At 34.9% G+C, this 26,844-nt stretch overlaps 2 protein-coding genes and 1 long non-coding RNA gene across 4 annotated transcripts; 1 reads left to right on the top strand and 2 right to left on the bottom strand.

Moving 5' to 3' along the window:
* Positions 1-604: 604 nt before the first annotated feature.
* On the bottom strand, positions 605-20,732 carry LOC141820202 (diacylglycerol kinase 1-like). 2 transcript variants are annotated; one of them, XM_074707486.1, is made up of 14 exons: positions 20,625-20,722; positions 20,317-20,417; positions 19,613-19,814; positions 19,403-19,525; positions 19,152-19,280; positions 15,528-15,613; positions 13,165-13,288; positions 9,403-9,451; positions 8,325-8,407; positions 6,839-6,906; positions 2,217-2,291; positions 1,553-1,640; positions 1,347-1,463; positions 605-1,090 (listed from the first exon to the last, which is right to left on the bottom strand). In XM_074707486.1, the coding sequence occupies exons 3-14, from the start codon at positions 19,799-19,801 to the stop codon at positions 764-766; spliced, it is 1,458 nt and encodes a 485-aa protein (XP_074563587.1). In that variant the 5' UTR covers positions 19,802-19,814; positions 20,317-20,417; positions 20,625-20,722; the 3' UTR covers positions 605-763. The 2 variants fall into 2 exon arrangements, with proteins under 2 accessions (XP_074563587.1, XP_074563586.1); XM_074707485.1 differs by lacking the exon at positions 20,317-20,417 and having other exon boundaries at positions 20,625-20,732.
* LOC141820205 (uncharacterized) lies at positions 9,827-10,691 on the top strand. Its single transcript, XR_012601117.1, has 3 exons — positions 9,827-10,179; positions 10,265-10,367; positions 10,627-10,691. It is a non-coding gene; the product is annotated as an uncharacterized LOC141820205 (long non-coding RNA).
* A 2,456-nt stretch (positions 20,733-23,188) lies between the features above and the next one.
* LOC141820228 (uncharacterized) lies at positions 23,189-24,639 on the bottom strand. The gene is made up of 2 exons (XM_074707514.1): positions 23,896-24,639; positions 23,189-23,609 (listed from the first exon to the last, which is right to left on the bottom strand). Exons 1-2 carry the CDS (start codon positions 24,475-24,477, stop codon positions 23,391-23,393), a joined length of 801 nt encoding a protein of 266 aa, XP_074563615.1. The 5' UTR covers positions 24,478-24,639; the 3' UTR covers positions 23,189-23,390.
* Between the last annotated feature and the right edge of the window lie 2,205 nt (positions 24,640-26,844).

A 26,844-nucleotide genomic window follows, 5' to 3' on the forward strand; every position in this document is an offset into this window, starting at 1 on the left:
AAGCACTGGTTACATTAAGAAATCCAAGCAAATTCAAGAGTCCTTGAGCAAAGTCATGTTCTGGAATTATGTAGTCCCAAGTAAAGTTTATACCCAACAACAAGGCTTCCTTTGCCAATTCTGTTTTGTTTGCAGCAGGATTCAGTTATGTCAGAAATCTTACAGGTGTCTGGCTTACTCTGCTTAAACACAAGTGAGGATGATACTTAAATCCTGTTAATCTGTGGATGGTTGCTATTCCATTAACAAAAGTAAGTTGTAACAACAGCATCATATATTGTATTCTCCAAACACATTCTATTACAAAAGATTTTTAGAACTGCAATCAATAGTTCTTCTAAATTGTGGAGTGAAGGGATTATTTTTCAGTATCTCGTACTTGAGATCATTCACAAACCTGTATCATTTCTTATACAAAAATCAAATGAGTCATTACACATGACCAGATCGATAGCATCTACGACTGTTTTGAGTTTCCCCTGCCTGTTTTTCCTCTTTTGTAGTTAAATCTTTCCCTCCATGCAGAACTTTTTGTATCTTTCTCTCATCCTTTTTTTCTTCCTTGAGAAAATTCTTTTTTCTATTGACTTTCCTATGAAGGAAATTATGATAAAGCATACCAATGGGACTCAAGTAGTATATATACTTTCAAGCATCTACAAAGATATCTTATTATAACATGTCAATAATAATGAATACAGGTTCGAACAATTACAAATTGCAAATTCAAACCAGTAGTTACAGAAGCAGGAAGAGATAGAACTTAGCTCAGATGAGCGATGTCAATCTCCTCAGAAATCTTGAATGTTGCTGCTGCACCAAACTTGCTCCTCCCTCCCTCCCATTCATCCTCGGAATCCTCACTATCCTCATCCCCGTTGTGGCTCCATGTTGATGGCGTCGAGGGGTCACTGATACTCCTTGAAATGCAGTTTTTAGTAGTAAGCATATCAACTTGACCTAAATGAGATATCTCAACCACAACTGCATCGTCATCCACAGGCAAAGGCTGTTTCCATGGTTCTCCATCAATTCGCATAAATGTATGCTCTGCTGCACCCTTGTGGAATTCGAAACGAATTCTACGCGCCTGAGTGAGAAAGTGTAAGTAGCAATGTTCCATAAATACGATTTGTGTAAATTTGGCCAAGTTAATCTAGAAGATAGGGGTTTAGCAATAGATATGAACACACAATGATGCAGTAAGATGATAGCAAAGAAATGTATATAGCAACATCTAAACATTGTCAAGCATGCATCCTGAAATAAGAACCTGTTCAAATAAATCTCAAGCTGAAAGAAACACTGATTGGGTGGGAAAAGGGATACTCTTTAGTGTCGTTTACCTGTGCAAGACGAGTCCCATGCCCCTTGGGAGCAAGCAAAACAAGCCCATGCCATGCATCTCGGAAACCCACAACCTCAAGAAAGCCATCATCAACATATGGCCGAGTAAGATCCCTCTGAGAACATCATAACTGAAATTTAAGTGTTGCAATGATAGATAACAATCATTAATAGTGGGGAAATAGATACTCAATGATCATCTTACATTTCGTGCTTTCTTCTGATTGGGTGTCCCCCATGGATTAAGTCCTCCAGAAAAACTGGGTAAGTTGAGACAAACAATGGATCTAATGCTGAAATTAAAAGAACAATTTAGTACATGGACATAAGGCATTGATATCACTAACATGGAGTCTAATCAAAAAGGCCAACAAGAAAAAAGAAAAAGTTGCAGGTACATAAAGTGCATTTCAGACATCTATGAAATTGTGATTTATAATCTACCTGTGAAAAACCAGCAGAAATCCCTTCAGGAAATAGCTCAAGAAAAGTGTTGACATAATAAATAGCTCTTTTAAACTAAAGATAAGTATATTTTTTTCTCTTTTCAAATCCCATGGAGAAAAACAAAACACAATTTTGATATGCAATCTCTATTAACGCATTTTAATTTAAAAGACAATGTTATGCAAATCGACAAAGGCTCCATCATTTTCTTTTAAAACAAGAATAAATTACCACTAAATATAGATTTGATTAAGCAAAAATTCATTCATAGCACATTCCCTAGGCAATAAACCAGAGACAATAGTAGTAAAGCATAGCAAGATAAAAAAAACACCTTACGGTCAGGAAAATACAGATTCAAAGAGGATGAAATCAATCAGCAATCCAAAATTTGTTTGCAGATAATTAAGCCACTTCTATACCTGCTAGGAATATGAAGATCTACCCACTGGCCTGGTGTTTTCATGATCTTGACGTTTGCAAGCTGTGCTATATTCCTGCATTTCAAGTATTATGGAAATATAAAAAGGATGAACTTTAAGAATCATTATCTGTCCAATATTATGATGGTTGTTTTGTAAGTTTTATAGTCTACCAACAAAAAGATGCTTTTTTATAATAACATTGGCAATCTGAACATTCCAAATTTCTCTGATTGCAGTTCCATGTTATGGCTATGACCAAATGAATTTCTAATCCAAAGAATGAAAAAGAAGCTGCACTTTTGATATGGTTACATAGATTATACGGTATGATAAAGTTTCTAGGTCTCCCTCTACAATTGCCTATGATCTCCATTTTCACTCATTTAGTGTTTAATTGAAGCTACACCTATTGGTTAATGAATCTATATCTCTCTTACCTACTTTTTTTTGTTTGTAACTGCACACTGTACTTTCATAGAGCTTGTTGGATTACTACAGATCTGACTTGGTGTTGATTGATTCAATATTTGATAAGGTATGTTTCAGGTTCAAGATTTTTGTGCCCTAACACATCATTCAATCTATATCAAAAAGCAGTAACATCTTTCTGGCATGGTTGTTGGTACACTGGTCTCATCTTGAAATGTAGTTTTTTGAAGTTATATGACTGCAGCACCGAAAAGCTAGTGACTATAAAAGACCTTACCTTGTATTGTGCCCTCTTGGGGCTTTCCTATTGTCAGCCGATAAACCTGAGGGATCTCTTGAAGATATATCTTGTAGCCTCACAAATGACAAAGCTGCCTTCTCAGCCATTATCATTATGGAGATGGAAGAGCAGTTGCCACTTCACTGTTGGTTAAAAAAATTCTATGCTTATTACCCACTGATTTGAACTTCCTTTGCTCCCAACAAGCTTAGGATTTTCACCTAGTTAGTGGTCCATCATAACAGAGCCATGAAGTCAGGAAGGAATTCCAAATTTGAATCCTTGTTGTCTCCTTTGTTTTTTACTCCCTCATCAGAAGGAAAAAATTCTCACCTGGTTCATTGTGGTTAGCTTAGATAGGGTGGAACCTTCTCTCCTACTATGGTTTTTCTTGCGGTGGAGTTATAAACACAAATCTTAACTTCTCAAGGTCGAAAGCCTGCCAAAATTCAACTCACGGACTTTTAATACATGTGTACAGGCATGGCTCAATACCTTATGAATGACCAAAACTGAGGTGTTTACTTTTTGTTACTTAGCAGGTGATCAATCGGAGTAACAAATGTTCTCCATCAATGGCTTACCTTTTGTTACTTTTTTGGAGTCGTAGGGTCAAGCACAGGCTAGTGGATTTTCATGATAAGTTGGTCAAACTGCATGGGCTATTATCTCAATGTTAATCCAATTTGTCCCATGAGTTAAGTCTCTTATCTTGTCTTTGATTTTTCCTGTTTTAGCTTTGATGACGTACCTCTTTGGACTTTGGTGACTTGGCTTTTAATATATTGGGTGAACCTTGTTGATCCTTATTTTATGAAAAAAATGGCATAACTAGATACTTATACTCCAAGGAAGAGTATCTTGTTTGTAAAATTTAAAATATACTAAAATTTTCTGGCAGTAACGTCTGATCCATTTTTTCAAGGAAGTAACCTATTTAATCCTAGTCATACTTTATTTAACATTCTGTTTCTAGTTTACTCTCAAGTATTTAAAATTGAAATTATTCTTAACCGGACTCTCATAGAGTTCATAAAAAAAACCCAATAGAAGTGATTGTAAGATATGCCTCCATCCATTATTAATATCATCGCCAGCCTGTATTAGTCCCTATTATTTGAATTCTAACTACAAGAATTTTATTACTCCATAGAGGTCTCTAATAGCAGAAATGATCCCAATTGGTTGGAATCAATCAAAATCATTATTGCTATTACTTTCTTTATACAACACTACATCCCCAGTAATATTTAAATTTCTTCTATTATTTTTTTTATTTACAAGGATTCTCTTGGATATCACTCTACTTCTCACAGTTTGAACTGACACTCTACTTTCTTACAGTTTCAACTGTCACTTTACTTCTTACAGTCTCAGTTTCACAGTTGAAACTGTAAGAAGTAGAGTGAGATCCTAGTCAATCCCTATATGTATTAGCTGAGTAGGACCGAATTGGCAGTAGCCAATCCAATCTTTGTCGATTTCTAGGATACATGTACTAGGGTTGCAACAATGCAACAATTAATACCTGAAATCTTTGCATCTCATCAAAAATTAATGTATTCATGCAAATTTTAGAAGGAATCAGCTGATTTCTACCAAAATTGACCCATTTTTAGCTCATTGTTCCTAGTGATTCCAATACAGGAATCTTTCTGGATGAAGAGATAGGGTCACAAGGAGCAAATGACAGGAAACAAAAAGAAAATAATAATAGCAACAACAACCAAGTCTTATTCCACTAAGTGGGGTAGGTTATATGCATCTTTCTACGTCATTGGGTTTTATCCCCTACTATATCATCATCTATATTTAAATAAATTTCATCTTATTTTATCATGGCTATATTATCATTTTTTGACCTTTTATTCTCTTTCCATTTGTCATTGGGTTCTATCCCCTACTATATCATCATCTATATTTAAATAAATTTTATCCTATTTTATCGTTGCTATATTATCATTTTTTTGACCTTTTATTCTCTTTTCATTTGTCATTGGGTTCTATTCCCTACTATATTATCATCTATATTTAAATAAATTTTATCATTGCTATATTATCAGTTTTTTATCTTTTATTCTCTTTCCATTTGTCATTGGGCTCTATCCCTTACTATATCATCATCTATATTTAAATAAATTTTATCTTATATTATCGTTGCTATATTATCCTCTTTCTATTTGACTATAAGAGCGTTGATAGTCAAATGGAAAGAGAATAAAAGGTCAAAAAATGCTAGATTAAAAGGGAGAGAAGAAAGAGAACTTGTTGGTGAAAAAAGACATTAATTTAGTGATAGTTTGAGTAAATGACAAAAACTTCTTTGGCGGTGGTGAATCATGGCCATGTCAGTTGCACCCTTCTCCACCGGCATACACTTAACTAGATTGGTTTGTAAAGTTTCTCCAAAGTGGAAATATAGGGAATCAAATTTGACTATTGGCATATAGTACCTGTACAATTGCAAAAAAAAACCTATACTTGTACTATACTTCCTCATTTATCAACATAATTATTAGTAAATAGGTTTTCATAACCTCCACTTTTGGATTTAAAATATGACTTAGTAACCTACATAACTAATAGCGATACAGATACTAAAAACCATGACTTCGATTGTAATTAATTCACTTTGTCTAACTATAGAATCTAACTAGTAACTTTCAACCTAATAAACTCATTTTATATTTATCTTCCATAAATTTGTTTTAGCATTCTATTTTTCCTATATTAACTTTTTATACATACTGTTTCCTAATTGCTCAACACTTATTTACTTGAAACTTTTGGTTTCTATCCAAAGTGGAAATATAGGGAATCAAATTTGATTACTGGCATATCATAACAGTTGTGAAATTACCCAAAAGCAAACCTATACTTGCACTCCCTTATTTCATCAACATAATTATTAGTTAACAGATTTTTATAACCTCCACATTTTGTTTCGAAATATGACTTATTAAACTCCAAAGCAATTAACAATACAGATACTAAAAACCATGCCTTCAACTGTAATTAATTCACTTTGTCTAACTATAGAATCTACTAATTGTGACTTTCAAACTACTAAACTTTTTTTTTTTAAATTTTATCTCCCAAGCATATGTTTTAGCATTCGATTCTTTCCTATATTAACTCTTTGTACATATTGTTTCCTAATTGCTCGACACTTAACTACATGAAACTTTTGGTTTCTCCAAGTAAAAATATAGGGAATCAATTTGACTATTGGCATATAATAACATGTGAAAAATTGCCAAAAAAACACTATACTTGTACTATAATTCCTCCCTTATTTCATCGGCATAATTATCGGTTACTAGACTTTTATAATCTACATTTTTTGTTTCAAAATATGACTTATTAATTTAATTCTTCTTATATAGAGGTAGGAAAGTCAATCCCACCTGGTGGGATAAGGCTTGGTTATTGTTGTTGTATATAGAGGTAGGAAAACCTTAAATATTTCTCCCAAGATAAGATTTTTATTCCATGTTTTATTAGCTTAATTCTTCTACATTAGAGGCAGAACAAACCTTGGAAATACTTCACCTCTCTCTTATTGTCAAGCATAAGGAGCTTCTCCAAACATCATACTTTTTGATTTTCTGAAGGTTTGCTGAATAACCTAGCAAATCATATCAAGATCTCCTCAACCTCTCCAAATCTTGACAATTCCAGTTCATAATCTTTTTGTTCCAAACAAAGATCTAAGATTGTTTTGTGCCAGTGTAGGGTCCGAAGAAGGGTCGGACCACATTGGGTCTATTGTACACCTTGCATTTGCAAGAGACTGTTTCCAGACTCAAACTCATGATCTCAAGGTTACATGGTAGCAACCTTCATTCATGAAACTAAATGATTTTTTTTTTTTTTTCAAAACTAAGCAACCAATTGAACCAGGCATTACCTTGATGAAGGATGACAAAGAGAAGCAAGAAACCATCCTTGTTTAAGCCCAAGTTTTGCATACGTACTCTGCCAGAAAAATTCACTCATTTAGTAGCCAATAAATAACTAGTCAATATTACATTAGATGACTAAGAAATAATATTAAAGTCAAAGAAATCATTGATTTTGTACTTGATCAATAATTTCAAAAATTTTGCTTAGTTATGTTTTTATTTATATAATCATGCTCTTGATCAATATTATGTTTGTCTATTTGTGAGAATTTAACTAGTTTAAGTAATAAGATGGATATATATATATATATATATAATATTCATGCTCCAGCTTGAAGGAATGCCAAGAGGTATTAAAATTATTAGATTATTAATTAGAGAGTTTAGCCCTAGATTAGGTGTTAGATTTAAGATTTTGTAATGAATCTTATAGAGCCATGTAATATGTGTCTGATGAAGCAATATGATATTTCATTTCCCTAAAATTTAGTACTATTAAAACTTAAATTCAAGAATCTAAGTAATATACATAAATTCATCATAACATGAATATTAAAAATTATAACACAATGATTAATAAAAATTTAAATAAAATGTAAGTAATAAAATAATTTTGTTTATATGTTTACATGATTAGATAAAGATTTACTACATTATGAAAATACCAGTGATAGAATAATGATGTACACTAGAATTATTATATAAATGGTATTTTCTAATAGGAAAGTGTTAATAAAATTTTTTAAAGATATTTATAATTAAATAATTATATTTGTACTAAAACAAGAAATTATATCACAATGACTTTATATAGTATATTAAATGCTACTTTTGATATTATGATAATTCATTTATAGGAATAAATAATAAAAAATAACATTCTACTGAAGAAAATGTTTAATAAAGACTATCATCATTATAAAAATATTGACTATTACTTTTGATTTGTAAGCACATCATTTGGTTTATATTGATTGTACAGAAATTAATAAACTTTTATAATGAAATGGTAGTCCAATCGTGTTGACTTGTATCTTCTACATATCACCTAGCTACTAAATAATATTTTGTAGACAAAGCACATCAAGTCAAGTCTAAGAAGATAAGTATAAAAAAATAAAGGAAAAAAAGTGGGGGGAAAACCACTGTTGTTCTTTAGGCTGCACAGCTGAAAGTGATCCACTACCAGTGTGTCAATAGAAATTGATGTAACTTATGACATATATAGATACTCACAGTAAGATCAATGTAATATATCCATTATCTAGAAATTATGCCAGAACTACAAACATAGCAGTTAATTTGCAATTCTTGCCAAGCAGTCTCAATTGGTGAAGTTTATGGATGGGCCTGGATAAAAATCAATGTTTTCCTTTGGAAACACTGATGCTACTGCTAATGAAAATAAAAGTTCACTTGATATCTGAACTTCTACAAAATAGCATGAAGATTGAGAAAGAAGACAGATTGTCAAAGTAACATAGTCGAAACCTGATTAGTTAATTGGTTCTTGAATCTTTCTGGATGCTTCTTCCTCTCAGAATGAAATGCATATGACACTTGGGCATCCATTCCTATAAAAAAAAGGTATGTCATGTTGTGTCTCATACAATATGTTTTAAAAAAAATGAAACAATACACCCTTTACTAGAAAAACAAGAAATATAAGATAACGCAAATAAAAAAAAAACTATACTGCTTTCTGTTTCCTTCAGGAGATTAAATTTGGTTGTAGGCATGGATTCAAATTTCAGTATCTGTGGTAACAGGTGGTGTGTCCCATGAGCTCGATATTTGTCAACACAGGAGAAAATTACTTGTTTTGCCCATGATGCAAAAAATTACAAATCTAGTTTCTTAGTCTCTTAATCATAACTAATTATCTCTAAATCTCTCTTAGCAATAAGATATTAGTTAATAGGGAGGTTCTAGTAGCAAGGTATTTTATGGTTAATAAAATTTTGATAATTTTCAAGTTATTTCTATGAAATTTTATTCTAATTGATATGAAACTAATATATTTCTTGTTCAAAGGCAGGGATCAGAAGAATGGATCTGGTACAAAACAAGGTAAGAAGGGTATAACTTGTGGCAACCTGTATCACATGTCAATAAGGTTAGCACTGGTGGTATCATTATGGGTTGATTTAATCGCAACAGAAACTAGGAAGCCATTAAGAAAACAAACATTATAGTTGTGCTTCCTCTCAGAATAAATTATATATGAAACTTGGTATGCATGCATCTTAAAAAATGGTCTCAAATATGTCCTGTATGATCATTTGTTTAAAAAAAGTAAAACAACAGACACTTGAGTAGAAGAAAACCACAGAGATGTAAGTAGAAAAAAATAAAGAAAAAAAATACTTTGCAACTTGAGTTATTATTAAACTTGTGATCACAGTTTCCATTGTTGTTATTTGTGACCAAAGAACAGTATGTTTATATGGACATTGAAGGTAAAAAGTAGACCATCAGAATTATAGTAATAAAATTACAGAAACCTCTTCTACAACATAAGCTGAGAACACAAAAGTATAGCAGCATTTGAGAAAAAGAAAGTTCTTACCCATGCTAAAGTAGTTCCAAAAGCCACCACGAAAAGTGTGATAACCTTCCTGAGAACAAATACTTAGCAAAGTTAAACTATCCAAACCTATATTAATGAGAATTCATCTATAAATCTGAAAATGAAAAATCAGAAAAATGTATAATATACTAGTATAAATATACAAGATTTCGAATTTCAGTCATACTGGCCGTTGTCTCCTTATTGATACAAATGTGACAAGCATATTCACCTTGCAAGTTGCACTAATCCTTGGTGTAACAAGGTTGCTGTTTAGTATACCTAACCAAGCCAAAGGGCCAAATTATCTTGCTCAAATTGTAACGACCCGGCCCCTCGGCCCCTCGGCCCCTTGGGCGGCCCAATTGGCGGCCCAATCGGCGGTCCCTTGGGCGGCCCAACTAGCGGCCCCCTTGGCGACCCCTATGTCGTCAATCGACGACCCTCGGCCGTGTCGTTACTCACTAGGACTTTCCACCCCTGGCCAGTGGATTTTTGCCTCCCCCAGGATTCGAACTCTAGACCTCCAGGATAAGTACTAGAGTTTATGAATCCTGGTAGCCAAGTGAGAAGAACAAAGAAGGTGAAGCCGAAAGGTAAGGCTAGGTTTCGGGTATTGCTTGGTTATGAACAAAATCCCTAGGGATTACTTCGGTTTCTATTAGATCTTGCTGTTGTTTGTTCCACAGCCACGGTTGAAGCCGATCCGATTAGTGCTGGCTTGGGTCACGACAGCAAGAAGAAAGGGGATTAGGGCTGTGAACAGCTCGATTAGAGGTAAACCTACTTGATCCTGATCTGTATGTTTTTGATTAGCTATGGAGTTTGAGTATTGTGTGATGGATTGGTGTTTCAACGGCAGGGAAAGAGGAAGAGAATCAAAGCTTGATTGGGGGGTTTAGTTTGTGATTCTTGTCAGATCTGATCAAATCGAGCTTGCTGCTAGGGCACGAACCAACCTTGAGGTGAGTTCCCTGTTAATTTTGGTTGATTGTTCTTGATGAGCAAATGAATGTGTGGATTGGTGAGTCTGTGGTGTGCGTTGAACATGGTTCGCAGTATGTTTGTTGAGTTCTGATTATCTACTGTTGGAGTGGGTAAGGTTTGATCTACTTAGAATTAAACCTAATTAAAGTAAACAGGGATATAAGTGGGATTACATTATATTAATTTAATTACTGTATTTTGATACGGTAGTATGTGTGTATTATTATTTAATTGCAGGACCTTGACTTATTTGCGGTCCTATATTTCTGGGGGTTCTAGTATCGACGACTGTCGGATCAGGTGGGTACCCTGTACTTGGTCACTACAGTTCTCCTATTCCAGTGCATGTATTATTTTTATCCTGTTATCCTGTTGATACCCTGTTGATAGTATCTAGTTGATACATTTGATCATCTTTGCTTGATACCTGCTTTTGACCTTATGATGATCTACTGTTGCCATGTTGATACCCTTGATATCTGTATCATGTTGATTCCTGTATGACTCGTTGCTTGATACTTGTTGTATGATCATTATTTGATCTATCCATGATTAGATTAGTCTTAACTCTGATAACATGGACTTATATTGACCTATACTGATTCTGTTGAACATGCTGATTGACTTAGCTATTACATGTTGGGATGATTAGCATACATCCATGGTAGTTGTAGATATTTTTGTTGGTGGATCTTACCTGCACCGTGTTGTGGTGCCACGCATAGGTAAGTTGTTGCACTACAGTTGGGTGCACCAGGACTGGCTACATTGCCCTCCTGCCACACTGCCCCTCCCCACTTATCTTTAGTGGTCAGTTGTTGGAGCTGGCAGTATGTCCTGTTTGGCCCCTCAGTTCACTGCTCGGTGGGGTGACTGGGGAGTGTAGAGTGCGGACAGTGACGGATATTTTGGTTGCTATGGTTGCTACGTTTTTACATGCACCGTTGGTAGGTTGATATAGATATTTATTCTATTTTCATCATATGCTTACGATTGTTGCACTTGCTTGCTATGACTGTTGCACTTGGATGCCATGCCATACATGCTCACATGTTATGATTATGATACCTGTTGCTATGCATGATCTTTCCTTAGTTGATTCAGCTATTATACCATGTTCTATACTTTGACACATGATACCTTGCTGATACTTGATACCTGATACCATGTACATGTTATTTTGACCTGTACTCTTTTATCATACCTGTTGTTACCTTTACATGCACTTCATACCTGTACCCACTGAGTATCTAATGCTCACTACCCAGACCCTGGGGTTATTTGATTTTCTCCCCAGGTAGCAGATAGGTTATTTGGAGCTTGGTGATTCGGTCGACTGCTGCTATCTCACATCTGAGAGTATTTTTAGTTGGTATTTTATTGTTATAGTTGTATTTTCCATTTGGACTTGTAGTGTGTTATGGACTGTATCTGTGTTGGTTTGTGATTCGTGGTTATTCGTTTGTCGGATTTTACGATGTTTTCGATACGTGGATTTTCCATATGCTATTGCAGATTTGATATTACATGCATGAGTTAGTGATTGTGGCCATGGAGGCCTTATATGCATTCTGTGTATATGTGTTGTGTGTATTGATTGGACGAGTTGTCCTATTCCAGCCGCCTGTGGCTGAGTATATTTGCATGTATTTAGGGAATAGTCATTGTTACAGGGGAGATGCTGCCGAAATTTTTCGGACGGGTTCATGCTCTCCATCATAAAACTTATGTCCTAATTAGATGCCTAATGGTAGAATAAGAATTATATGGTGTAGAGCCTCAATCTTGGTTAGATATAGGTTGAGTTAGAGCCAAATCAAGTTAAACCAAGTTATATATTATAGGTATAACAGTATACCTATTAAATAATACTTGTTTGATTAGGGATTAATGAATTTCTCATGCCTGCTCTCTCCTTCACTGATCTCCACATAGATATTTCTCATTCCATATTGACTAACATTGAATGAGATTTGATACCATGCAATATTCACCTTCTCATCCACCAAGGAAATCATGGATATCCTTCTTTTCCAGTGAACCAGCTTATGGGCCATCAATTCTCATGACTACGCAAAGGGAACTCCACTCCAACTAAGGTAAAATGGCTCCCTTCCTATGTGACAGGTGCATTGCAACCAGACGTCACAAGAGGGATCTAGCAGGCTAGAAATGGTATGACAGGAATAACAACATTTTCAAAAATAGAATAAAGAGAAGATAAGAAGCTTTCATTGACTAATCTATAATCTATTACTGCTGGAACAAGGGGTGAATATCACTCTTGTAAAACTATGCAAATTGTAACAAGGCAAAGTTACAAGTTAGTTCATAGATACAGAGAAATCATACGTGCAAAGGTAATGGAATATAAAAAAGAGCGATGAAGCAATCAAAGGAGATAAAAAGGAAAAGTGAGGAGGTAAAAATTTTATATGGAATCATTTTTGCTGTCTTAATAATTCTTGCATCATCATTTCCTTTTTTAACCATAATAACAACTGCAGAATCGCTAGCAAATCTTTACCTCCTCACCTCCACTTAGTGCCAATTTAAATCAAATAACCCACAACAGATTAGTCAAGGCCACAACAATATGACTGACAGACTGGTGAAACCTTATCTATATCTCAAGTACTATTAAATCTACAAAGTCATCTGATCAGAGTAAAACTGCAAGGTGTATTTTATGCTTAATTGACTATGCATAAATCTGACATTTAAAATCACTTCTCAAACACCTAGAAGAGCAAGTATAGTGCATGGTTGCCTTACCACATTAAGTGTGTCTGAACTTGATACCCGTTGGAATGCATGAAGAGAGTGTGGCAACTCCAATGGAGGAATTGGATCAAAGAAACCTTCCTTTGGAACTTTCATTCGCATGACAATATGCCAACTGAAGCAAATAGAGAAGCAATAATAATTTTATCATCATAAAGCATTAAAGGTTAAGCCTCCAGTTTCTACAAAAGACCCATGCTACATTATAACTACCCATTTGTGCATGAATGAAGGAGATGCCAGTGAAACTACAAGTTGAAATGACTGTCTACCATAAGTCAATATGGCCTTAGATTATACATTGGGGTTGTGTATTAAAATGCCATAGAAAATATGCAAGGGAACATGGGCAGTGCACTGCATCCCAGTCATCATTTGCTAACCGCGTGAAAGATATCTAATAGATAAAAAATGATATCATGAAATCCTGAAAGAACAAGATAGAGAGTACCTATCAGCGTGAAAGCCACTTTTCTCCTACAAAGGAAAGAATCAACTAAAGAAAGTAAAAGGGTAGTAAAAAAATCATCTAAAATTTGTGAAATATTTTCTTTCCAATTCCTTTGATGAAAAGAATGACGGAGGGGCAAAAATAAATATATTAAAAATAGATTTGAAAAGAAAAAAGTGAATTTTTTTAGCTCGAAATTGAATTCCACTCCATAAGAAAGTGAGTTTACTCAAAATAGAGACAATAAATTTACTCAATTCTAATTAGGTTAACCTTTGGCTATGTCAAATCACTAAAATATCCTTGTGAAGTAACACTATTTCTACGAAATGGCCTCTAACCTGGTCGGGACCAACATCACTAGTTTTCAAACTTAACACACTCAAAACACATATCAAACCTATTTAAATATGAACCCATCAAGTTTGCACATGGTAAAATGATCAAAATACCCCTCAAATTAGAATACCTTTGAAACTAGACCAAATGAGCGTCATTTTAGTCACAATAAGTTTATTTGCTCTCCTTGTCACATTCCCTAAGAGCCAAGTTAAAAAATTTTGAAGCTTGACCAAGACGCTCAAACAAGATTAAAACTACCATAGTGTGCGTACATAGGCTCTCAATCCCTTTTCAAGTCCTTTGATCCTTCTTAAGTTCCAAAATGCATCTAATTCCTCAATCTTATCTAGAGTCAATCTTATCAAAAATCACTAAGTACATCTAGATGGCCTCTACCTATATTCACCTTAAATATGTGTTCGTATTTAAACACATTTTGGCAACCTTTATTTAAATTTTATCCAACTTCAAGCTTTTAGACGGGTTCATAGTCTATCTATGAGGTTCTCTCTACCAAGAGCGCCAAATAGCCTCATAGGACCCCGTAGATTTTCTAAAGATCTATTCTTCACTATATAGGTCTCTAAGACCTTGTTGAACAATCCAAAATGTTCTTGTAACTCCTCGGTAGAAGTTCACCATGCTACATTGCCCACAAACAACTTGTCATGGTTTCTCTAAACTCCTTGCTGTCCTTCACTCGAATGCTCACAATCTCCCCTACAACATAAATATTGTTATGTAAATCTAAGTGAAATATTTGAACTAGAAACAGCTACAAACCAAGTTATTACGCTATTTGGTCATAGGCTGAGAAAGTAAAAGTTCAATAGCAAACCCATTTTGTGTTAACCACCTGGTGTCCTATCTCTCCTAGTATACACATAAGAGTTGCCTATGTAACATGTAAAGCACCAAATAGACTTGTCACAAACACAAGGATTGTTTGCATAGTTTCCATCCAGTAAGTGGATGCCCATGTTAAGATGTAACTAGAACAAAGGACAAAATACAAATTAGATATCATCACCGAAATGGAACTATGAGCTCTTATCCAGTAGCTGATGAGATTTCTCTATGGGAATACATTAAGTTTGCACGTCTTAATCAAACACTTGATCACTTCTATATAGCAATATTTCCTTTCAGATCATGGGCTAAATCCATGTAAGTATTTTTAAGAAAACAATAGGGAGAGCAAATACAAGCAACAAACCACTGGCAAGTAATTGTCAGATGCTATGAGTTAGGTAAAGAAAATATAAAATTAGTAAAACTTTAATAGCAACTTGCGACCTATTGAGTTCATCAGTGCTAAAAGGATTAGTGGATAAGTAGAAATGTGGAAACTTGAACAAGGAGAAACCTTAAATCCATAAAGTTCTAGTGTTCTGATTTTAGAAGGGCAGACATGAATAAGTCACATTCCACAAGAAAAAAAGATACTTCTGTCTGTGGAATTTAAATATCTAGCACGCTGTGTGAGTCTGAGGTCTCAGGTTGAAGTGCACAGGATGAATGATGCCATGGAAACATATCAACTAGTGAAATGCCAGGATACCTGTCAATTTTCATCTCTTTTGCTTCTTTAACTTGTTGAAGGAAAGACAGAACTGACTGCTTATCTGTAGAAGGATTCTTCTTTCCCTGCAGTACATTAAAAACAAATATAAAAAAATTAAACCAATTAGAATCAGTTAAGGGGATCAGCATTTTCATGAAGTATGAGGAAACAGCACACTTAATTCTAAACAAGGCTAGAAATTTATACAAATGCTTATACCAGAAATCTATATGTGTACTCCACAACGATATGCTATGTTTATGTAATTTTTTTAAATAAGAAAAATGATATAGTGATCATCCAATCACTGAGCATGTGTTCATTATTAGTGTTTAAAAAATAAATTTAATTAGCAAGTACAGGAAGAATAGGTTTTAACTGAAACTTATAATTTACCTAGATTATTTACCTATGCATATAAAATTCACTAATGGTAATTACCTTTGAGACACCCATAAAACTTTGTATTAGAGCCAACCTAGCTCCTCCCACCTTATAGAGCCTGTAACTCCTCCCTTTTCTCGCATTTGGCATTCAACATGACACCTAACCAAGAGCCTTTATCTCCTCCAACCATGAGCTAGCCCGTGCATGGTCTCTTGCTACTCTCAACCTCACATAAGAGCTCGACCTTGCCAGTGCTGCAGCTGATCACAGCTAATAGAAAAGCCATCGTCAGTCTCACATTTTCCTAAGTGCAGCATGGAGACATCAATACCCTTTAGTCATAGTATCTAATTTTCTTAAAGGACAAAATTGTAATTTTCAAAAAGTAATGATATATTTGCAATGCAAGGTAAGATTGCATACAATAGATCCAATATTGTCTGACGCTTCTCCAAAACCCCGCATTGGTAGGAGTTTCATACACTAGGCTACCCCTTTAATTGACTTATTTGCAAAATGATAATTAATAACCTAATCCCACTCCCCCCATTTCGTGCTTTATCATTTGTTTCCTCCCCCTCTCATGATTTAGCCCAGCAACCATGGCCAAAGTCAATCATGTTGTTGTCGCTCATGGTCAGTTGCACATCAAACTCCACCTTCCTCTCCATCCCCCATCTCCCTTTCTTGCATGTCACACACCTATCACAACCCTCCTGCTAGGCTATGACACCATTAGACGCACTTCATGTCTTGTTTGATTGTTTGAAATTTTTACATTTTATGCTTATTTAGTTGGTTATTAAGCTTGATAATACAAGTTTTTTTTATTCATTTTGAAACTTTCTTTGTTTATTTAATATGTTGATAAGAGTTTCATTGATGAATATAGTTCATGAACTTTGTTTGTGAATATTGTTCACAAATAGTTCACAATCTTTGTTCATGAACATTAACGAACTGAATACACATGTGTTCAAGCTTGTTCATTTAGTTTAACGAGTTGTTCAAGCTTATTCATTTAATTGATCTTATGTATTGAACAAATATAAACAAGCTCTTATCAAATCGAACCCCAAGCTTGCTCACGAACGTTTGATATATTTACAATCGAGGGGCCTAGGTAATGGGATGTGAATATGTTAGGATGATGGGTATTGTGACCCTCTGCGAGGGCACGCAAAGGGTGTTGTAACCCTCTGCAGGACGTGGAGGCTGCTGCGACTCTGTGGAGGTCTCCACAGGGTCACGGTACTTGCAACTGCAACTGCGATTTTTTTTTAGGTTAATTTTTTTTAAATAGGTATATTTTTAGTATAAATAAACTATTAATTGTTATATAACCATTAATTATATAAAATAGTTATAAACAATTATTTTAAATTTTTATAAAATTATTTTTAAATTTTTAATATATATTGAAAATTGAATGTGAATTTAAAATAATCTAAAAATTTTCCAAAATATAATTCTTAAACATTTCAATAAATTTTTAAAAATTAATAATTTACAAATACATTCAAAAAAATAATTTAAGACCTACAAATAATTTTATAATTATCTTTGAGCCTTTCAAATAATTTTATAATTTTAGATCTAGTTTTGAATTTTGAGAATTATTTATTTTTTAAAATATTTTACAAAAATTTATTAGATATTATCTTATGAGAGAATATTGAAATATAAACTCAACCCTCAAAATATAACATCAATAGTGAACATATTTAATAATCAAATATTAATAAAATTAATATACACTTATATTTAAAATTAAAAAAAGTATCGAAATTGTATCAGCACAGCACGATATGGTACCGAAACCGTATTGTTCTTATCCAGGACCGAACTCCGACACTGATCGAAATTTTAAACTATGATTGTTCTTCAATTCAATAGTGTTTGAGATGTTAAGAAATACTCCTTGCAAGAGCAATGTCAGCACTTAGGCGATGTTTAGGTGGTTCCCTCGGTACCTTAAGGCAACATTTAATAATCAAAATGGCCTTTTATGACCACCCCAATGATATGCAACTTCCTAACAACTACAATGGATGTTGTGAAGGATATTGAGTTTTTTGCACTTTGTGGCCAGGTTTTGTGTTTTACATATGTTCAAGTCCAAGTTTGGTTCGACAGATTTTTTATCAAACCCAAAAAATCAATCCAAACTGATTTTGCTAGTCATTATTAAATAATGATCATAATATAATATATATAAGAAACATAATATATCAAATATTAAATAACAAGGCATATTAAAACATGGAAAAAAAACCCAAAGATGATCAATCTGACCTAAAGTTGGAAAATTGTAAACTAGAAAAACTAAATGTGACCCAACCCGTAAAAATATCAGGTTCGGATTTTTTATATACTGTTGGGTTTTGGACTCGGAATCAGGTTGTCTTAATACTCCAAACAATTAAGGTCAGGTTCTTAGATTTGACAAATCCTGATGTATATCATCCCTAAGAAAGAGAGTTGAACATTATCTAGCTCAACATAGCGAGTTGACAATTGCTAAAATCGCTAAAATAATTGACAACCTCAGCCACTAGTGATTCATGCCATCCTAATAGAGATTATCTCCATGCGACAATAGATATCTATCACCAGGTAGTCATGGCAATGCAATAACTACTAATTATGTAAAGGTTTGGTTAAACCCTTGACAAATAATGAATAAAATTGTGTTTGATTTAAATTCAATCTATATAGGAATTATACCACCAAATTCCAACGCACAGACATGTAGGGTGTTCATATGGTGCAAACTATACAAAATTGAGCAAAGTCAAATAAAACTGAATTTTACACTTGTAGTTTTCAAAACAACTATAACTGAACCAAATTTCTTTAGAGATCAAAATTCCCTTTTTTGCTCTGTTTCAAATTGAATAATTTACATATTTTAGAAACTAATATTAAAAGTAATAAAATTAAATATTTGTCTCTGAAAAACTGATAATTTAGGATTTTCCAATTTGGTTAAAAGTTGATAAAATTAAACAAAAATCAAAATTTAATGACTTATCTGAATGAAACAGAAAGATGCCATTTTGTATAAAAATCAAACTCAAATGATCATGACTATCAAGCTTAACAAGCATGGTGTGGAGAATTCCACGTTATCATCTGATCCTCTAAATAGAAGCAATACAAAATTCCCATTAGAGAGAGTACTAAATGTTAATTTAACTAAGAATCAAAGTAGAAATTCCAAGCTTGACCTACCCAGCCAAATGAATAAGGAAGATTGTTTCCTGTTCCCAAAGGTACTGTAGCAATTGGAGGTGGTTTTGCAAGTTTAAGATCACAGACTACGCCAAGAAGCCAACCTGCTGTACCATCACCACCTGCAACCTAAGATGACTTGTTTTATTTATATATTTAAATTTGGAAGAAAACAAAATTGCATATCTTAAACAAACCAAAAAAAAAATCTGGCAATCCTAATTGGAATCATTCTAAAGCATTTCACTCACAATTAATCTCAATGTCTTCTCAATATGAGCAGCAAGATGATCTCCCTCAGATTTAAGCTTTTCAATGTTACCATAAAGTCTATGAAGCACCTTATCAGGAGCTTCTTCTCCTAAGTCAAAAACCTGAAGAAGAATCAATAAATCAAATATCTATTGTACCATTTTGATCATAAAGGATAGTATTCCCCATGTCATTTTCAAGATAAGTACCTGAGCATAATTTAGAAGCTCACGGTATGTTTTTATCAGATTGCCTCCAAGTTGGCCACCACTTCTTGAATTGATGAAAACAACCACAGGACAAGCGGGCTCTTCTAGGACATCAACTTTTTTTGACTCTGGCACTAGCATGTAATCTGGGATATAGAAATCTCTCAATGAAGAATTACCATCCTCCATGCCTGAAGAGAAACTGCAATTCCATTGAATTGATGAGCAAAAATAACTTGATTCATCATTTTAACGCATCAATTTTCAAAAACTTCATAACATATCTATATTTAGCTAAGGGAAAGTTTATTTGGTAATAAACATAAGTATGAACAAGAAAAGAGGAGTTTGCTCTATAAGTTTCCATGTGTGTATGTCTGTATATATGCATATTGTCGAAATTGATTGAATGGACTTCAACCAAATCCAGAATATAAATATCAGCGCGATGCATAAACCCATTTACGCTGACAACAAAGAAACGTTTTGACGGATAAAGATACTCTTTGCCTATAAAATCTAAATTGCAGATGAAGGAGATCACAGAAATCAGTTCCAATTTGAACTCCTCTATTTCATGCCACAAACTACATTAGAATCTCAACATCAAGAAACAGATATCCTGGATCTCAGGGGTTTGGGGGAAAAGCAGATGCAAGACAGAACAATTACTCACCAACACACTAATTATTGAAAAATCAAACCTTTATGCCAAAACACATGATGCTCCGTGTATCACAGCTGAATCGGTATCTAGAAATGGATATCTTTCCACATCACAAGGAGGATCTTACTTTTTTATCTACTGAAGAAAAAGCGCAAGTCAATAGCTAAATTTAGGCTATTCGGTTCCACTTAAATCGGAGAAACAAGACTAAGATAAGAATCTATCCAGGACCAAAGAAGACCTTCAAAAAAGAGCTAGAAAAAAAATCTGGTTTTTCGAATAGTGATCAAAAGCGAAGAACATCGAGGGGAAGAACGCCGAATCGTTCGAGTCGGACAGACTTACGTGGAGAACGATTCCACGAGGAACCGCAGAAAGAGGCAGCGAGGCAGACGGGAGGGAGTCCTCCCCCGCCTCCTTATTTGTACACGGTGGTGAATCGGAATAATTGACTCCCATTGGACTGTGGACTGCGGGGAAGGAAAGGAATCTCGCTAAATGAACCGGGTCCAGTTACGATGTGAAACGTTGAGGGCAAAAACAACGACGAGGATATTTCAACATCGGTGGCCGGCGCCGCGTTCCAGCCGCCACCGCCAGGCCACGGCGCTGGACATTATCGATGCGCGTTGAATCTATCGGGTGGTCAAGAACACGTGCCACCAAAACATACAATTTTTTTTCACAAACAAACAAAATACAAATTGTCCACGTCTTCATGACGATCGATGATCATGATGTGGAAGGAAACCACTCCTTAACTTACAATCTACATCTTGATGATGATCATGACGTGGAAGAAAACCCAAAAAGATGATCGGAAGACTAATGCATCAATGAATTTTCAGCTACTTTCTCATCTTAAATAACTTTTAAATGGATCTTACTTTTTTATATATTTAACGAAATTGAAAGTTTTAAAAAAAATTATAATCTAGGTATTCGGAAGTAACCAACAAAGGAAAATATCCTATAATTAATGTGTGGAATGAATGCTTTGTCACTGTAGCATGTCTGAAATATTGTCATAATAAAAATATATTTAGAGGAAAATTAAAAATATTAAATTTGTGCTCATAATTGAGATCATAGAAAAATAAGAATACTAAGTTGGATAATCTACCTAATATTTCTTAGTTAATTTAGTATTTAGAGGAAAGAATCAAATGTTAAGTTTGATGTTGCTTAGATTTAATAATTAGAGGGAAAGATTCAAATCTTTATATTTCAATATTTTATTAGTATCAAAAAAGATATTATGGTAGAGATTGCAGTGCGTACGTAATACTATTTAACTTAAAACATTTTACTTTGTCAATGTCTCATGTGAATTGCTTGTCATATGGTTTACTTAACGAGTCAGATTTATATATTTTATAAATTAATATATATTTATATATAAAAATAGAATATATAATATGATGATACATATCACTAGCTAATAATTTTGAAATGCACGTTTATTATATTGATGACCAATTCGACATAACAAATTCATCAGATTTCAAAGTGATTTTTCATTAAGTGATTTTTTTATATTTAAATTTTTAGTAATCATTAGAAATGAAAAAAAATACCAATAAAACTTATTTATCTAAAGTATTTTGTGAAGAAAAAAAAAGTTAGAGTGAATAAAAAAATTATTTACTTTAATTTCCTACCTCATTATTATTCCTGCTCGTTATATATTTTTGGAAAGTATTTTTATTTATTTTCATCATTATATAATTTAATTTTTAAAATAGATTTAGAGTAAAAGAATTTTTTTTAAAAAAAAAATCAAATCAACTTTATTTTATTTTACATAATTATCAGCATCTTTTTCTTATGTTTACAATCAACTTACTCAATGAGTGATTCATTTCTCACATTGCAATGGACATCATTTAATTTGTGACTTGTGAGAGCATATATGGCAATTGTTAATAAAGTGAAAATGATTTTCGTATTGTAAAAACATTAATATTGTTTACACATGCATGAAGTGACAATCTAGCAACAAAGCAAAATCACTAGTTGTTAAAAAAAAATTTAAAAGAATAAATATTCAAATCAAGAAAATAGCTAGGAATATATAAAAGGTAAACTAAAATTAAATATGTGTCAATTATGGGTTGATTAAAAATAATAAAATGATCAATAGCATATAGTAATTTTTGTATAAGTTGAGACTATTTCACTAAGCACATTTTGAGGTCGTCGTCATGACCAATTTAATAATCACAAAAAAAAAATGTTTAAGAATTGGATAGTTGTTGCAACACCTAAAACACCATAAAAAAGTCACCCATATATAACATCGGTCTCTTTCGATCCTCACATGATTTTTTATTCCCTCTCACTTTCTCTAATCTAATCTTTTGTTATACAACTTAGATTGCAACCAAACCCTCCACCCATTTTTTTTTCATGATATGTATATATGAATATGCACCAATATGTTTTGACTATTATTACAATATACAGACTCAAAGCTCATTTTGATGAAAAATCAAGATTCAAGATGCATGGTTTATAATTAGCCTTTTGTTATTTTTTTACTGCAAATTAATTTGTTAATCCAATTGCACCTTTAATTTTAACTATTATATTATTAGCTTTTAAACGTTCTGAGTAGCATACTAATATTTTCTTTTGTCTAAAAAACTTTAATCCAAGTTGTTTTATAAATTAGCTCATGCTCATTCTGTCCATTCTCAAAGTGCAAGATGATTTGTATAAATCAGCTTGCACTTTCAAAAGTAAATTTTTTAAAATATTATGAACTTTTAAATACTCTAAAGTAAAAGATTAATGTTTCCTCGAATCTGAAATAATTCATTTTGATAGATAAATTAGGTTGTGGTCATTTTGCCTATAATTTACACTTTTTAACCCTTTATTTTATTACTATTAGTAGCAGTAGCAGAATGAATTTGATCTTAGTTCAATCATTTTGAGAAAAAAAGATTTCCTCGAAAAACAAAAAACAGATACATCGTTCATTGCTCAGATGTTAATTTTGTATTCCAGATATTAAATAAACGCTTGAAAATTTTGATTGCTGTCGACTCTGTTTTCTTTTCCATGGCATTTCAATCATGAGATGCCAATAGATGGAATTTCTGTAGCTTATTCAGATCGGAAGGAAGGGGAGTGGTGCGACGTGCTTCCAGCATGGCGGAGACAGCGGCAGGCCGGAGAAGGTTGGATATCTTGCAATCCTAAGCGGCGCGGAGGGCGGAGGACGGAGGGGAAGGAGGTAGCCCCATCGTCCGCCGCCGAGAAAGCCGGAGCTGGGCCGGAGGCGAGGTAGCTCGGATGGGACGAGGAGCGGACGATGTGGTCTTCCTGTCGGCAATTCAAGTGTTATTGTGAGGGAGGAAGCCTATTTTCTTCCTTATTCATGAAAGGGGAAATTTTGTCTGAAGATTTCCAGAATCAAAGTTCACAAATCTTTGCTTTTTTGTTCATTCAAGTCAAAGATGAAAAGAAAGGGCAAAATCGGAGGCCGAATGCTTCAGATCAACGCGCCGATTTGAGATCGAAGATGCGGAGGAAAGAGGAATTAACATTGTTTGAAGGAGATTGATGTTTCCAAATCATGTCGGAGCAACAAGCAATGAGACAGATTTACCTGTGCGACGGTGAGATCAGCATTCTCCCGCATCCGCTTCAAGAAGCCACCGCGATTCGCCGCCGGGCTTTGCTGCTGCTCCTCCTCCCCGCCGCTCGAAGAGCTCGCCACCGCCGGCACCACCTGGTTCTCTCCATCGTCGTCGTCGCCTTCTTGTTCTTCTTCCTCCTCATCTCGCTCGTCTTCCTCTTCATCCTCTACCAACTCTCTTGCTAGCTCTTCCCCCTCTCCCTCCTCGCCTCGCCCAGCGCCGCTGCTACCTCCACCTCCTCGATCGCCGTCTTCCGCAGCGCATCGTTCGCAGACAGAGACCGTGTGCCCCAGCCTGGCACCTTCCGCCCACCACGGCGTGGGTGACTGGCAGCTCCTGCAGAGGAGGCACCGGGAGTGGCGCGCCACCAGGAAGTTGGCTCCGTGCACCTTAGCGTCGCACTCCCAGCACAAGCTCGCTTGGTCGGACTCGCAGCGCATCATCGCCGGCCGATCGCAAAGCTCGCATTGCTTCGACCCCATTCGTCGATCGATCTTCGTCGTCGTCGTCGTCCGCTTCTTCCTCCAGGTGGTCTTATTTTTCGCCCACATAAAATAAAATAATAGAAAAACCCAAGAGAAATTGTTAAATGGAATTTATTAGACAAGGGAGATATCTCCACCTCCTGTAAGCTTACCGTCGGCGGCTCTATTCTGAGTTATGGGGTAATTTACCAATTAATTTATATATTAGTATGTAAAGGAGTAAGATAAGCATCGAAACCATGGTTTGTAAAATCGGAATATTAGAATCGCACAATCCGGAAGCATTAATTTGATTCAGATCTATTGTCGATCGGATTTTGTAGTGGAATCTAAATAGAATCTTATCAAGCCAGACGAGGAATTCTATCTCCATCATTTTTTTTTTTGTCCATGCAATTCACTCTCCCGGAGTAAACAGCTGGTGCATGAAAGAAATCGAGATCAGTCGAAACAACAAGTATCTCAAAGCATAAGAGGAAAAGATTGATTCAAAACTGCATGTGTTAGTGATCCAAATCGTATATATATATAATTCTCTGCTACTAGTTGTTTTCCCCTATGTAGATCATCACATCTAACATTTCTATACACCAACATCCATCCGAAAAGGGAAACAAAATCAAGCCTTGCTGATCTCCGAGCTTCTCTTCCTAGTCACCCTAATATACGCGAAAATGGCCGCGAAGACGGCGGTGGCAAGCCCTCCGAGCATCACCTCCGCTCCGGCGATCGACTTGTCGGCAGGCCGGCGATGCTCGTGCTGCGGCGCACTTTCTGGCGCGCCCGCGGCGTTCGACGCCGAGCTTGTGCTGGAGGTCGGCGCGCTGGCTTCTTGAGGGCGATCGAGATGAAGGGCAGCACTGACTTTGGACTCCTCGGGGGTCGTACGAGCCAGGGCTGCAGCTGCCATGAGACCGAGGAGGAGCAGAGTGAAGGGAAGAAGGCGAGCCATTGATGATGTATATAGAAATGAAGGACAGGGTCGGGATGCTTTATAGGTAGGAAGGAACTTGTGGAGTTGGATTGATTTCTGCTGAATGGGGATTGTAGCCAGCAGTGAATGATTGATTCAAATATGAGAGGGAGCCGGTGCAGAGGAAAGGTCCAATGTCCTTGAGCAATGAGTGATAGGGAAGGGAAGTGAAGGGAAGGCACAGCTGCCTCCATTAAATGACAATAATGGACAACTGGAGCATGAGCGGATCCTTGAGATGGGAAAATGACGCGCCAGTCGCCATGATCTGACTGGCGACAGAGGAGCATGGAAAGAGAAGATCAGCGTAGGTACCGTGGGTTTATTGATTTTTCATGTGAAAAATAAAATTTACAACACTCTTTAAACTGCCCGATGGGTCAAATGCGCCCGCACATGGAGTTTTTAAGATGTGTTCACGTGGGATCACTGATTTCTAAACATTCTGTACTTTCATTTGGTTGTGTTTAAGAAATGTAGTTAAAGAGGGGTTTAAAAGCATGTTATATATGTTTTTTTTAAAAAAAAATTATCATAGAGATTATCCTAAACAATCGTTACATCTTTGACGTGTCTATTGATGATGCATCTATATTGATTATAGAGGATGTATAATGTATTTTCCATTTTAACAATGGTCAAAATTAATCCTTAATAAAATTTCAGAGGAATAAATTATAGAATGGAAAAAAAATTATATGGAAATAAAAATCATTCCTTCATTTATCATCTCAACTAAATAGATAACTAAAAAGATGATGAGTAAATTCTTTTATTTATCCATATAAGTAAATAAATAAATAAAATGATGATTTGAATAATGTTTATCTGTTTATTTATCTTTTGTTCATATATTTTCAAAAGGAAAGAAAGTTTAGAAAATAAAATGCAAATATGATCTTCCAAAGAAAGACTTTTTGATTTGTTTTGAAAGAAAATTGAAATAAAAAAAAAGTAGAAATGACAATTCAAACAATTAAATAATATAAAAAAGGGGCACGATGATGAGTATTTATAAATATGTGATTTAAAATTTAATCCAAAACTTAAAATGGTATATGCCAGCACCCAGTCGGGGGCTCCAACAGGTCAGACGGAGCGACACATCTGGTAAAGCCGACTCCAGGACGTCGATCTATTGGTGAAATAGAAGCATTGCAAGAGGATTCTTACTATCACCTTTGCATGGCATCTCACTTCTGGAGTCATCTGTTCTGACGCTAGTTTCCTTGTTCGAACGCCGGCAAATACAAATTTCAGGCGATGATTAAATAATTTCCAATTATCGGCATCGTCTTCGCCGCCTCGAACCTGCAGCAAACCCTAGATCTCGATCACATTGCCCGTCTGGTGATTTTGCTGCCTCCATTCCAGTCCGATCGCTCCAGCCTCCAGCAGCCGCACGCAGAAGGAGGCTACCTTTTTCTGGATATTTTCCGGGGTTTTCGGCGTTGAAAAAG

Source organism: Curcuma longa, unplaced genomic scaffold (genome assembly GCF_044706935.1).
Source record: "Curcuma longa cultivar G26 ecotype Majalengka, Jawa Barat unplaced genomic scaffold, ITB_CL_G26_1.1 utg2798_np1212_758248_RagTag, whole genome shotgun sequence".
Lineage (NCBI taxonomy): Eukaryota > Viridiplantae > Streptophyta > Magnoliopsida > Zingiberales > Zingiberaceae > Curcuma > Curcuma longa.